This window comes from Periplaneta americana, chromosome 4 (assembly GCF_040183065.1).
Source record: "Periplaneta americana isolate PAMFEO1 chromosome 4, P.americana_PAMFEO1_priV1, whole genome shotgun sequence".
Taxonomy (NCBI): Eukaryota; Metazoa; Arthropoda; class Insecta; order Blattodea; family Blattidae; genus Periplaneta; species Periplaneta americana.
Window position 1 is genome coordinate 178,220,908 of NC_091120.1, and position 16,312 is coordinate 178,237,219.

General features: G+C 34.7%; 1 protein-coding gene across 2 annotated transcripts in view; it reads right to left on the reverse strand.

Moving 5' to 3' along the window:
* Nucleotides 1-5,723: 5,723 nt before the first annotated feature.
* Nucleotides 5,724-16,312, reverse strand: part of cindr (CIN85 and CD2AP related) — a 73,022-nt gene continuing 62,433 nt past the window's right edge. For both annotated transcript variants that reach the window (XM_069824433.1, XM_069824432.1), the window contains exons 11-12: nt 11,525-11,952; nt 5,724-6,602 (exon numbers count right to left, since the gene is read on the reverse strand). In XM_069824433.1, the coding sequence (XP_069680534.1) occupies nt 6,450-6,602; nt 11,525-11,952 (581 nt within the window). In that variant the 3' untranslated portion in view covers nt 5,724-6,449. The remainder of the gene's footprint in view (nt 6,603-11,524; nt 11,953-16,312) is intronic.

Genomic DNA, 16,312 nt, shown 5'->3' on the forward strand with positions numbered 1-16,312 from the left:
TTCATGTAATGTTTACAGCATTATAATGAATAATTAAATTTAGAAATGTTTGAAGTCTGAGACGCAACTTTTAGGTGCATGGTTTTTTCTTTACTAACTATTACATACTTGTGAAAAATTACTCTTAATTTTGCATGCAGCGCACACATCTAACTGTATATACGCAAATACTCCAAACGTATTTTTCCCAGAATTTAGCAAAGAAAAACTGGGGTCTGCACATTATTTGAAATAAGGTTGGTACCTCTTTGCTTCAAACACTGGATCCTGTTAAGTCCAGCCTCGTGCCTCAGTCTGTGACGCGTAGACTTGGGCAACACAATTCTCTTTCAGAAGTCGATTCCAACGATTCAATCATATATTAGGAATTGATTCTAATGATTCATCCCAGTCTGCGATTCCAACTATGCTTTTGAATTGTAAACTAATGACTCACGGGACTCTTTCCTTTGCAAACCACGGGTAGAACAAAAACGTTTTACATCTTTCGCATAGATGGCATGAGAGGTGAGACATTGGATGGTCTCTTTCTGATTGGCTGTGAAGATTATGACGAGTTTCTTAAAACAAATTGATATTTTATTTAGTTTTGGAGTACATCATTATGTAGGATTAATTTCTTGTAAATAAAACGTACTTTCCCAAGGGTAGCTTCCATTTGAAAATAACAATCACTACACAAATGTTTATTTTTATTTTTATTTGTTTAGTATGCTCTGTCTTTTGGCAACCCTTATTGAAGGGCAGCTACCCTTGTGGGATTTACATATACAGCCAACATTTTTTTTAAATTTCCTCTCCTAAATTAGAGTGTGCGTATTATTTGATGGTGTGGAGTATTCGCATTTATACAGTATGTTAGAAAGCTGAAATTTTGTGCAGAAATAATACTGATTTTTCCATTTGTTCATGTACAAGTCCCCAAATGAAACAGTGCAAGACTCTAAAGATACTGAGTGAATGAAGTTATTTAAATTTGAAATCCAGACAGATAAAAAAAAGACGAAGTAGACAACAAATCAGCTTTGAAGAAAGTCTTCCCTAAACATTTTGATCTCCTACATTATTCTCGTTCCATCATTGGTCCAATATACCATATTTATCTGTGTAATTTCCCTCCTCGAGTAATTTCCCCTCCCACGATTTTTAAGACATGTTTTTTCAGAATTATATTTTCTTCGAGTAATTTATCCCTCTTTTTTTTTTTTAGTTGGTTATTTAACGACGCTGTATCAACTACGAGGTTACTTAGCGTCGATGAGATTGGTGATAGTGAGATAGTATTTGGCGAGATGAGGCCGAGGATTCGCCGTAGATTACCTGGCATTCGCCTTACAGTTGGGGAAAACCTCGAAAAAAAAACCTAAACAGATAATCAGTCCAAGCAGGGATCGAACCCACGCCCGAACGCAAATTCAGACCGGAAGGCAAGTGCCTTAACCGACTGAGCCACGCCGGTGGCTTCTCCCTCTTATTTTAAACAAAACTGAACACTTATTTTTCTTTCAAGAGCGTGTTTCATTAAGATTCCAAGTACTGAATAAATAGGCCTGGGAAACCCAAGGTCTTTATTTATCCCTTCTATAATGAAATGTGTCTAAGATTCCTCTGACAACAAGGAAGTTAAATGTACGGTTAATTAGAATATTTTGTTAGAAGTTTCAGCAGTCTGACAATATCACCATAACATACTCCTCTTTCTTCTCGTAAGACAGATGCAAGAGGTCAACGAACTCAGACCTGTCTGCTAAGGTGAACTACCTCCACCCCCCCTCTCTGACTACAACGTTGTAACCTGATCAAACCATTCAGTGGCATCTAATTAGTGGTTTTTAAATTAAATTTACACGGAAACCTTCCATGCTATTGAAATACACCAGAGGGATAAATAATTCTTTATTACATCTTCTATCGATATGGAAAAAAATCACGATCCTACTCAAAATAGTTACCGAATAAGAGTGTGTTAAACATTTGGGGAAAAACCTGAATTACGGAAGTGAAGTGGGTAGACATTGGATACACATACATATGGGAAAATACATTTTTATCTGAGAAAATTATGAACTTCCCATCAATATGGTATTACACTTTTTTGTTGCATACAACAAGAGCTATTCGCTGTGAAAATCTCCAGTATATCATACTGGAAATGCAGAAAGAAATCTGCACCCCATTAACGAGGTTATTTTACAGATTAATAATTGGCATCACCCTGACTTCTTTCCAAGGACAGAGGGAAACTTGAACAAAGACGATTTTTTAAATTTTGATACCAATCATAAACATCTTTGTAGCTATTTCGTATTACACATTGATTTGGTTAGTATATGAACTGTTTGATGTTACATATGACCAGATTATTCTCGATATTTTGTAGTTCTCGCATAATTTCCCTTTCCTCAATTTTTTGCCTCCAATTTTGAGATCGAGAAATTACACAAGTAAATACAGTAATCATATCATCATCATCTCTAAATAGCATCTATAGTGTAATCCATAAACAACTATCAACATCAATAATAATAAAAAATTTTTTTTCATCAGTCAATTAGCCTTCACTAAGAATTGAATTCAGACGAAGAATTTATTCTCAAATTCTATACAATCCAATTTCAATAAATTGAATTATCCATGATTAGTTTCGCTGTATCACATTATACACGCTGGTTTATGAGCAAGAAAAATATTATGCAGTTAAAAGCATTCAGCTACTTGGTAATCAGAAGAAATGTTTATTACTTTTGATAATCCAGAAAACATATACCTCATTGGCATGAACAGTTTTTAGGGAGACACCAAATATGGTGACAAATATCCAATTCGGTTCAAAATAATTATATATTACTCTGCACGTGTATATAGACATACACGCAAAGAATAACGCAAGTTTCAAAATTTTGTGATATTGCTTAATCTTTAATGAAGGAATTGGAAGTAGATTTATGGAAGAATTTAACATTTAGGACTCTGTGAATGAAAGATAAAAAAAATAAATAAATAAATCACTGGAATTTATTTAAAAATATTCTCAATATTCTGCAAAATGTAATGAAAAATTCGGAGCAACTGTATTGCTGGTCTCTTATAAAGCACCACAAAGATATCAGGTACAGCTTGAGGATAGGATTACCAATTCAATCTAATGAAATTTGAGTAAAAGTAACAGACACCAGAGAACGTCTGTACGAAATATTATAGAAGGTAAAGATGAACATGAAGCGGATAAGAAAGAAGGCAGGAAGAAAAGGTAGGATCTACAGTGTAAATGACTGTCATATTAGAAAGACATACAAAATGTGGACGATGAATCAATATTACAAACTGGAAGACAAGAAATTAATTGAAGAAAGTTAAGAGAAGAGAAGAGATGAATGTAATGTTTCCATATTTAATATAAATGTCAATGTTATAAAAATTACCTTCGCGGAAACGAGAGCAATATATATCTATATTTTTCTCTCCAATAGATTTCAGTCTTATAGATAAGAGATCATAGAATAGGATTTTTTACAAATGGAGTACAAACTGTTTGGGAGAAACAAGTAAAGCACTTTTATGGGAAGAGATTTTTTTCTGGAAGACGAAGACGTCAAACAAAAGAATTTTCAGATAAAAAAGTAACAGTCCATAAAGGATAGATAAAGGTTCAATTCGATGTTGTAGAATGAGCTGGTAATCTTAACGCCTTAAAAATGTAATTCGAACATCCATTATGACATTATAAAATGATTTGCAAAATTATCTAATTACCACAGCAGCCGAATGCTTTCCAAGAAAATACCATCATTCCTCTTACATCTGATAGAAAACATCTTGGAAAAATAACTCTCAGTTGTGCCAAGACAAATTGTATTCATTAATAATAACAACAAAAACAAAGATGTAGATTTTACATCCTCTTCTGACTAATATGAACGCCTTCAGATCCTCACTTGACTAAGGATTTTACAAATTTGCCAGCATTTACTGTAACTGTTACAGTACACAATCTAAGAATCTCATTTATAAGCATGCTGCAACAAGACTGATGCAATCCCATCACGCTAAACATTTATATATCTTTAAAGCCATTACCTATTGAACTAATTTGATTCTACAGTGTATCACGAAGTTAGTTCCTGCATAGTTATGCTCAAAAGTGTTTCAATATTACCTTCTACTATGAGAAAGCAAAACATTTTTAAGGTACTGTATAGGCATCAGGCACATAATCCTCATTCCACACAAGAAGACTCCACATGCCAACAAATGCACGTGCCTGAAGCTCATCCTATTGGCTGCAGGGTAAAGAACCTTCTTATAGCGCCTAGATTGTTATATTAATTAGACCCTGTCTGAAAGCACAACCTGTTATATATTTTCGAAGTATTAATAAATTTGTTTGTACAGCAGTCTCCAATAGTTTGCAACTGTCGTGAGCATGAACACTTGGAATTCATGAGCAGAAAATTGATGTGTGCATGCTCATGACAGTTGCAAACTGCCAGAAACTCCTGTACATACAAACATAATAGGAATCTTGCTTTTTTTTTTCTAAAGAAGAGAAATAAATACGATTCATGAAACTATTGGAAAGGCAATAAACGCTGTCAAGAAAGGCTGTGATTTGTACAAAGGGTCAAGCACAGACAGTTGGTAATGAGGTATGATAAGATGACAAGCAAGTTGTATAATTTACATACAGTTGCATCACAACTCACAACATAACCCAAACACGGAGATGCGAACCATAGTCTACCAGTCAGTTTCTGTATGCTCCTTGTATTTAGTTGTTGATGCTATAATGTTTTAAAATTGCACATTTTTAACATCTTTTTTGACATAAATAATAGTGTACGCTATGATGATTGAGCAAGTAGTGGTAATTCAGGGCTCAAACATCATGAAGTGAAACCCTAACGAATCAGTGCATCATCTGATGCGGACTCTTCATAATGTAAGTGCATTTTTGTAAAAATTCCGTATTCATTCCATGCATTATGTTAGGTTGATAGTTTAAAATAATGAGGCATACCTGAGTGTCTGTCATGTCACGTGACATCATTGCTCTACACATGTCAATGCAAGCCTCATTTTCTGGTGTGAACATAGGAACCATCGGCAGTTGGGGCAAGGAAGAATTTTACATTATGTTTGTCTGCAAAAGGGTATCTGTCTGATACAGGGGGGGGAGCCATTAATCCTTCCCATTGAAGGCTTTAAGGAACCAACCTGGACAAATACCCAATGTCCCATCCCTACCTTCCCGTGGTGCAGCTGTTAGTAAGCATAATTTTACGAGCTGAACTAAAGGGAGGGGCTACTCATCCATTAGCACTGGTCAGCTTGATGAGTTAATGACTGAATTTGGTATAATTTTCCTCTATCCAATACCTAATTCCCTCTTTACCCTTTCCTATCCAGTCCTCTGATTGAACTCTTACTTAAATCGGCTACAACTTGCCATTTAACAAGAAATGGATTCGGAACACCTCAAAATCTGTGCTTCATTGGCTGTTCATGATAATATTTTTGAAAAATATTGGAGTGCAAGAGGTCAAATGACTTTATTGTCAAACGCCTGGCATTAGAAAACAACAACAACAAAATTATGTTTGTTGATAAGTGGAGTCTTCTTGCATGATATGAAGATTAGAAATAGATATGAGAGCTCTTAAAAAAAATAAGACTTTAACAGCAATAACAGTAATAAATTAAAGGATAACTGAAAAAGTAGTCTCGGTGCAAGAAAATATAAGTTTAGAATTTGAACAATAAATTCAACCAAATGTATAATACAGTATTGAGCAGGAGGTAGAGGGAAAGAAAAGAGACGAAGGAAGTAAAAAGTGAGAGAAGAGAAAGAGGAAATGGAAAGAAATAAATTATTATTATAAACTGCAAGCCTATGTATAACCTTCAAGAAACTATCTTCATGATGGCCACTATATCTTACTGAAATCTTATTTTTTTAAGACTGTACATTAGTCAGAAGAGGACAAGATTTTAAACCTTCCACCTGTTAAGTGCAATGGTTCACACGTTCTTTAATGGCACACTGGATAACGCTACAATCAAGCCACCTCCACGATGGCAACAGCTTGAAGAATCAATACACAACTAAAGACATGACTAATGAGAGCAGAGAGCAAGACAAGATTATAAAACATTACTGATCCCCCATATACAGATAACTGTTACTCTCCTTTCTGTCCAATATTATCACTAACAATACTCCTCCTTACACAACCACTGTGCTAATTAAATGTAAAACCTCGTCTTTATAAAAGATGGGCACTGCGTACATCCTCACGATATGAGGAACACAGGTTATGTAACATTATTTATTTTTAAAAAGAATATAAATCATACAAACGGAAAGCTGACACATACCTATTCACTCGCCCCAGACATCATGTCAGCAGTGCTGATGCCAGGTGAGCGTACCTAGGTGGGAATGGCAACAGTCACACCTGCGTCACCAGGTTGGTAAGCTTGTCCATTGCTTGTTGTAACTGAACCCTTCTCTCTGTCTCTTCATTCAGCTTCGTGGTCAAGTCTGTAAGCATCTTGGTGAACATTTCTCGCTGAGCTTCTAATGTCTGCTCCAGTTTTGACACCTTAAAGCATGCGAAAATCACATTAACATATTTCTTTGAAATTAGTATCAATAAAACTCGAGCGAAGACCCAAAAATCTTCCATATCAATTTATAGAACCACAAACAGGCCTACAACAACAAGGAATTGACTTCGTGAAAAGTTTAAAATATCTGGGGATGTATATCACTGATGACAATACTCAATATACTGAGGATGACAAACTTGCCAATAATGCCTTCTATTCATTACTTACTTACAAATGGCTTTTAAGGAACCCGAAGGTTCATTGCCGCCCTCACATAAGCCTGCCATCGGTCCCTATCCAGTGCAAGATTAATCCAGTCTCTATCATCATATCCCACCTCCCTCGAATCCATTTTAATATTATCCTCCCATCTACGTCTCGGCCTCCCCAAAGGTCTTTTTCCCTCTGGTATCCCAACTAACACTCTATATGCATTTCTGGATTCGCCCATACATGCTACATGCCCTGCCCATCTCAAACGTCTGGATTTAATGTTCCTAATTATGTCAGGTGAAGAATACAATGCGTGCAGTTCTGCGTTGTGTAACTTTCTCCATTCTCCTGTAACTTCATCCCGCTTAGCCCCAAATATTTTCCTAAGCACCTTATTCTCAAACACCCTTAACCTATGTTCCTCTCTCAGACTGAGAGTCCAAGTTTCACAACCATAGAGAACAACCGGTAATATAACTGTTTTATAAATTCTAACTTTCAGATTTTTTGACAGCAGACTAGATGATAAAAGCTTCTCAACCGAATAATAACACGCATTTCCCATATTTATTCTGCGTTTAATTTCCTCCCGAGTGTCATTTATATTTGTTACTGTTGCTCCAAGATATTTGAATTTTTCCACCACTTCGAAGGATAAATCTCCAATTTTTATATTTCCATTTTGTACAATATTCTGGTCACGAGACATAATCATATACTTTGTCTTTTCGGGATTTACATCCAAACCTATCGCTTTACTTGCTTCAAGTAAAATTTCTGTGTTTTCCCTAATCGTTTGTGGGTTTTCTCCTAACATATTCACGTCATCCGCATAGACAAGAAGCTGATGTAACCCGTTCAATTCCAAACCCTGCCTGTTATCCTGAACTTTCCTAATGGCATATTCTAGAGCGAAGTTAAAAAGTAAAGGTGATAGTGCATCTCCCTGCTTTAGCCCGCAGTGAATTGGAAAAGCATCAGATAGAAACTGACCTATACAGACTCTGCTGTATGTTTCACTGAGACACATTTTAATTAATCGAACTAGTTTCTTGGGAATACCAAATTCAATAAGAATATCATATAATACTTCCCTCTTAACCGAGTCATATGCCTTTTTGAAATCTATGAATAACTGATGTACTGTACCCTTATACTCTTCATTACAAAAAATAATGAGGAGTAAGGATATACAGTGAAACCTCTCCTTATGGACACCCTCAATTTACGGACACTCCTCATATATGGACACATTTTGATGTCCCAACTGAAAAAATATAGAAATAATGATAAATTTAACTCTTGTTTATGGACACTCTCAGACGCGGACATGGACAGCTGTTTCACAGTCCTGAAGATTGCTTTACCTCCTGACTGCGGGCAGAACTTGGATTTCAAGATCTAATGTGTTACAAAAATGAAAAACTTAGTTTTGAGAACTGTACAGAAATTCCTTAACATGAAAGAAGACAATGAGGGTCTCGTAGGCTACCACTAGCCCAGCTGGCTACCCCTTGTTAGCTGGAAGCGGGTAGTTAAAGTCGTTAGCTGGAAGCGGGTGGATAAACAAAGTCATAAAATTTAACCAGTCTGATGGGTACAAGGTTCCCGCAATCGTGAAATTATATTCGACACATGATAGGGTTAGTAGGATTATTCCCTTCACTTCAATCAGTTATTCTGTTTCGAGAGACTTGGCATCTGAACGTAAAGGTTAAGTTGAAAACTGTAAATTACAGTATAGCATAACTGCAGACCTAGAATAAAATTGCATGGCACAGTACTGTATTTTTCTTTTTCGGTCTTATCTACTGTAGTTCAAAGTTGCAAAGAATTTACTGCAGTACGGTGTATTTAGAATTAAACTACAGTAATACATTTCATTTAAAGCGTGAAGGGATACATAATGCATATTATAAATTTACTGTTACATTAGGGAGCCTCCCTCCCAATAAAGGACACCTCCCAGATGCGGACAGATTGTTACGTCCCTTTGATGTCTGTAAATGAGAGGTTTCACTGTACACCCAGCAATAAAAATGCTATGTAGATGAGTTCCGAAATAGACTGTATTACTTAAATTAGGAAATTACCCAAAATAAACTGTGTTTTCACCCTACAACCAACTGACTGTACAACAATCCAGGTTGCCAGGCAACGACAGAAAACAAAAGATGTGAGAACAAATGAATAAGATATATAAACAATTGAATATTCTTTCAAATTTAAGTATCATAATATAGGGGTGCCATTCATTATAAGTTTTAATGTCAAACTCATTTAGGCCATACTATGATGTTTGAGCTACATGTTAATTTTAACTCACTCCTTTTACTTTTTAACTTTTATTTAAAGCTACATGCTTTTGTATATTATGATTATGATTAGAATTGGAAATGGGTTTACCCCAACACACCTCAGCCTGAAAGGCTTGATGATTTTGTACATACACCTAAGTAAAAAAATGTATGTTTATTGTATACCAATGTAATTTACACAGACCTGAAGATGACTAGTTCTTGGCCGAAAGCATTTGTCCATGCTTCATCGATTACTATACAGGGTGGAAGTGAAATAATCTTGCAGATTGAAAGGGATGATAGGGTATATGTAAATGAATAGAAAAACTTACATTACGTTTTATGATTAAATGCACAGTTAACTAGAAAATTAAGTTTGAAGTTTCAGCAGTCCGGCAACATCGTCGCTAATACACTCGTAATAAAGATGTAAGAGGTCAATGAACTTGGCAAGTCTCCATACGTAAGCTGCCATGATGTTGACACTCGCTCACTTCATGCAATGGCTTGAAATTAGGGGTTTTTAAAATTAAATTTACACGAAAACCGTTCACACTATTGAAATACGTCAGAGGGATAAATTATTCTTTATTAGATTTCCTATCGATATGGACAAAAATCACGATCCTACCCACAATAGTTACCGAATAAGAAATTGTTAAACATTTGGGAAAAAACTTTTTTCTGAAAAAAACTATGAACTTTCCACCAATATGATATTATAGTTTTTTGTTACATGCAACATGAACCATTCACTCTGGAAATCTGTAAGACTATTTCACTTTCACCCTGTATAATGGTTTGCTAATATATTATTTCAGAAATAAGTTTTTAGACTGAAAAAAATGTTAAATATCTATTGTACTATATCGTAACTTATCTGTAAATATGACATTAAAATTTCCCTTATTCAAATTAAAATATGTACATACTTACTTACTTACATACAGGCTTTTAAGGAACCCGGAGATTCATTGCCGCCCTCACATAAGCCCGCCACTGGTCCCTATCCTGAGCAAGATTAATCCAGTCTCTATCATCATATCCCACCTCCCTCAAATCCATTTTAATATTATCTTTCCATCTACGTCTCGGCCTCCCCAAAGGTCTTTTTCCCTCCGGCTTCCCAACTAACACTCTATATGCATTTCTGGATTCGACCGTACGTGCTACATGCCCAGCCCATCTCAAACGTCTGGATTTAATGTTCCTAATTATATCAGGTAAAGAATACAATGCATGCAGTTCTGTGTTGTGTAACTTTCTCCATTCTCCTGTAACTTCATCCCTCTTAGCCCCAAATATTTTCCTAAGCACATTATTCTCAAACACCCTTAATCTCTGTTCCTCTCTCAAAGTGAGAGTCCAAGTTTTACAACCATAAAGAACAACCGGTAATATAACTGTTTTATAAATTCTAACTTTCAGATTTTTTTACAGCAGACTGGATGATAAAAGTTTCTCAACCGAATAATAACAGGCATTTCCCATATTTATTCTGTGTTTAATTTCCTCCCAAGTATCATTTATATTTGTTACTGTTGCTCCAAGATATTTGAACTTCTCCACCTCTTCAAAAGATAAATTTACAATTTTTATATTTCCATTTCGTACAATATTCTTGTCACGAGACATAATCATATACTTTGTCTTTTTGGGATTTACTTCCAAACCTATCTCTTTACTTGCTTCCAGTAAAATTCCTGTGTTTTCCCTAATCGTTTGTGGATTTTCTCCTAACATATTCACGTCATCCGCATAGACAAGCAGCTGATGTAACCCGTTCAATTCCAAACTCTCTCTGTTATCCTGGACTTTCCTAATGGCATACTCTAGAGCAAAGTTAAAAAGTAAAGGTGATAGTGCATCTCCTTGCTTTAGCCCACAGTGAATTGGAAACGCATCTGACAGAAACTGACCTATACGAACTCTGCTGTACGTTTCGCTGAGACACATTTTAATTAATCAAACTAATTTCTTGGGAATACCAAATTCAATAAGAATATCATATAAAACTTCTCTCTTAACCGAGTCATATGCCTTTTTGAAATCTATGAATAACTGATGCACTGTACCCTTATACTCCCATTTTTTCTCCATTATCAGTCGAATACAAAATATCTGGTCAACAGTTGATCTGTTACGCCTAAAACCACACTGATGATCCCAATAATTTCATCTATATATGGAGTTGATCTTCTCAATGGTTTGTTAATATATTATTTTAAAAGTAAGTTTTTAGACTGAAAAAATTGTTAAATATCTATTGTACTATATCATAACTTATCTATAATATGGCATTAAAATTTCCCTTATTCAAGTTAAAATCTGTACGCGTGACTTCTGTTTAATGAGGATTCTTTCATGCTTACTGCACTGTGTAGAAAGTAATAAACACTCACCTTATCTTTGAGCTCTGCAAACTGCTTATATGTAATGGAAGTTCCGGTGGCAAGGCCTGGACTGCGGGCTGAAGGACTCGCCAGGAGGTCGGGGTCTGACATGGAGGAAGGGCTCGTGGAGTCGGCTGCCTGCTTGGCCATGAGGCTGGCCAACACAGGACTGGTGGACGAGCTCGTGCTGGTCGGCTTCACTGAGGGACTCACAGTGTCCTGTCGTGCCTGCAGCCCGGCCAGCACAGGGCTTGTCGACGGCTTTGAGCGAGACTGGCTTATTTCTGCCAGGAGGCGAACAGGATCAGGTGGACTTGCTGAAGACAACGGCCTTGCCTGGGGCGAAACCCTTGCTGGGGAGTCGTGGAACATCGACTGCGGCCTTGAAGGATGGATCCTCATTGTTACACTAGTTGGGGTTTGCTTCGGTTCAGGACCTGAAAGCAAGACGAAATATCACCACATTGGAGCTAGTGAATTACAACTCATATCAGGCCATAAAACGAAGCTGTGAAAGAAAGAATAATACTCAGACTGCATAGTGAAGGAAGCACTGGAGGAAATGGTGGATGGAAGAAAAATTCGGAGCAGAAGAAAATATCAGATGTTAGACAACAATAAGATACATGGATCTTATGAGGAGACTCTAAGGGTGCTATGCACAGACATTTTGTTAGCCCACGCTACGAGCGTGCTAAACTAGCCCTGGCTATCGACTGATTACTTGTACAGGATTCATATCATATCATGTATCATACCATATCATGTCATATCATATATCATATCACATCAGATATTTGAGTAGCTTAATATCAAAGGCGGACATCTGACCTCAGATCGAAATTTAGATAGCTGTAGATTTTTGTACAATTTTTCATTCTCTTTCCAGTTATAGTGAAACCACACGCAAACTCTAACAATACATTTATAAAATAAATTGTGTTAAATATTACAAAGAACACTGTGAAATAAAAAATTGCCTCTAGATCAAAACTATGGAGACGACAGATGTCCGTTTTTGATATTAAACTACTATTATATCATATCATATCATATCATATCATATCATATCATATCATATATCATATCATATCATATCATATCATATCATATCATATCATATCATATCATATCATATATCATATATCATATCACTAACACTGGTTTATGAATATGAAAAACGTTAGTTCGCTGATCACTCACCGGAAGCCCGTGCTAAGAATGTCTATGAATATGGCCCTAAGAGACTAAGAGGAAGGTGGAACATAGGAAAGAATGGAGAATGCTGGGTTTGCAGAGAAAGACCTACTCTTGGGCACAACATTATGAATGAATGGGAGCACACACATATGAAGCATGAAGAAGTGATATGTGGTAGTATATTTATTTTGCCTATAGTTTATTTTTATACACAAGATGTATACAGATATCAAGTGCTTGTTATTCCAAATCTGACCAAAGGTGACCAACGAGCAGTGATTCAAGTCTTTATAACAAATAACAGGAAGCTCCAGGCTTCCCAGCTTAAGGGGTTAGGTACAGCTTACAGCAGTAAAATTTTTGGAAATATTCTACATTTTTCCTCCATTACTTATCTTGTACAATAATGAAAATTGGTATGTCTAAACCTCTGTCCTTCTGCTATATGAAACAAAATATTTTTACGTTTAAAATAAAATTATTTACATTTTTTTTAATCATAATGGTGGTAGTTCACTGTGCAGTGATCAAGCATTTCACTCATAACTCATAAACTTGTTAACTTTTTCATATTCTCTATCTTTTATTTTATTGCTGAAACTCATGTTTACAATATCATGCACTTTCAACTACATTCCTTAATAAATAATATATATATATTTTTTTTATTTTGTGTAATAGAAAATACTGACATTTGAATCTTTTTGTAAAATGATTTATTTTTTATCAGACGATCTATCGAAGGTAGAGAAGTGATCTTGCATCATATTGTGGATATGACATACATAAATACACAGAAAGTTGGATAGTTTTTTAGTTATGTGGGAAACGCTTCATCATTGCACAGTTAACTGAATTTTGAAAAAAAGATGTAAATCATTTTTTTAAATCGTAAAAATATTTTTGTCATATAGCAGAAGGACAGTGTTTTACACATACTTATTTTCATTATTGTACAAGATACAATAATGGAGGAAAAAAATGTTGAATATTTCCAAAATTTTACTGCTGTAAGCTGTACCTAATCCCTTAAACCCCTATTCCTCACCACGTGATTTTCATTTGTCTGTACCCTTAAAGAAAACTCTAAAAGATCACAGATTCTGCACAGGTGATAAAGTGAAGGCCACAATGCTGAAATGGTGTAAGGAATAGACAAGATCTTTTTATAGTTGGTGTCTTCACACACAATGAGATTCCTATGTGAATATCTATAGTAATTTCTTCTAAGGAAACCTATTGCATGCACGTATCCTTAAACAATGATCTTTCTATATCTATCATACTTCTTAATTATCTTAACCTTTTCCCTCACAACTGGGTATATAAATTCCACCAGTGTCTGGACAGGACTTTTAAACGTAACAAAAGCAAAATGTACTCATTTATCCTTATGCAAACAAAAATATTATAATATAAATATTATAATAATATTAATAATATAATATATTATAATAATAATTATTATTATATAATAATATAAATATTATAATAATAATAATATATTATAAATTTGTCCTGTAAAAGTTTAGGTTTTGTTATGAGAAATTCTTGTAAGTTTAAAGTCAAAACTATAATAATTTTGTATAATTCCATTGTTCGATCAAAATTAGAGTATGCTGCTGTTATCTGGAACCCAGTTACTAACAAATATATTCTGTTACTAGAAAAAATTCAAAATAAATTTCTAAAATGGTTATATTACAGACTTTATAATGATTATCCTACCTATGAGAGTTATGCTGCAATGCTTCAACATTTTCATTTTACTAAGTTGCAAATTAGACGAAATTGTCAATCTTTAAACTTTCTTTATAAAATTGTTAACAATAAGTTGGACTGTGTTGGTTTATTTTGTTATATAACATTATATGCACCTAAGCTTAAAACGAAATTTCGAAATTTATTTTACATACCAAGGACAAATACTGAATCCCACAAAAATTCCCCAGTTTTCCAGATGTTACAGTTATACAATAAATTACATCCCCATCCGAATGTTGATACTTTCAATATGAATTTCTCTAGATACAGAATTATTTGTTATCATATTTTACAGAATATTGTTATTAGTTAATTTGAAGCTATTTTCACACCTTATTTCAATTTCTCTTTTTTTCTTTCTCTTATTTCTATTTTGTTTCAGTTTTTAACAAGTGTATGTTTCCTTTTCCTTGTTTATGTTTTATAAATTAATTTGTTAGTCGTGAACATTGTAATTGGGTTTTTCCTGTTATGTTCAACAACAAATGAATAAATAAAAATAAATAAAAAAATATTACTATTTTTAACTCAGACTTTAGAGACATACTTAATATGAAGAATGATTTAAATTTTCAAAACCATTAATCGGTTATCTCTTAGGTAATAACTTAAGACAAAATAAAATACACCAAAACGTAAAAACACGCAGACATCAGGTAACTGGTGGCATGGCTTTGGTGTTATACCATACCAACGGCGCCACGGAAAAGGTTAATAAATAACTTTATAAATTGGCTTGAATGGGTTTCATTTGATTAAGACTCAATTTCCGATGTTTAAGATGGCAGAACATGTGTAACAATTGCCCTGCTTTTGTTTTCATTTCCATAGGAACTCCACTCTGCTGAGAAATTTAGGTTTGTTACTTTTTTTTTAATTTTAGCTTCATTTTGTTTGTATTCTGACTTTCAATGTTAGTTTGTTTGTGCAGAAAAGGATGATAGGAGCTGTGTATGCTAAAGAAGAAAAGATTAATATTCTGGGACGTGATAGTATCAAATCACTCTAAGAAAAAACGTTTACATGATCATGTGGCTTATTCCAAACAGTTTCTCAGGCAGAGTTGCTGGAATGTATGCTTGCGAAATTACTGATAAGAAAGAGATTATGAGGTAATGCTATTGTTCAAGTGGCAGCAAGATGCCACACTTTTTGCTCATGACTGGCACTTATCATAAGTTAATTCACTCTGCAACTTGTGAGCGAATATTTTCCAACAGCAGGAGAGCACTACCAACAATTAAACTGTAAACATACAACATATCTGCATATTCCACATTTGTGAAGATATGTGAGGCATTTCTAACATCACTTCTCCCATGTCACTGTCAACAAATACTTACCACTAGCACTAGACAATGTCTCTATGAGCACTCACAACAGCCAACTGACACTTTACATCAATTCCCGTGCTTCAGATGGTAAAGTATTACATCAACAGAAAAGAAAATATGTGCGTCAAATTCTACGAACTGTTTGAAACACATCTTTACATGCCATTTTCTTAGAATGACTAATATTACCTTTCTTCCTAGCACACCCTGTACAATATTTCAACATCCCGAATTTAAAAGAAAACTTACAAATTAAACCAAACCCTTTAACTCTATTAATTATGGAGTATAATCTAAATTTAACAGAACAAATAATGAAATAATGAAATTGTCTTTAGAGACAATTAATATTAGGTATCCTCCACAAAATTGGCTTCATTTATACACCGACGGATCCTTGATCTCCAGGAAACAAGGTGTAGGTGTTACATGCTGTCTCTTCTCACTTTATAGATCTCTTGGATATGGAACAACAAGATTTGATGGAGAAATCATTGCA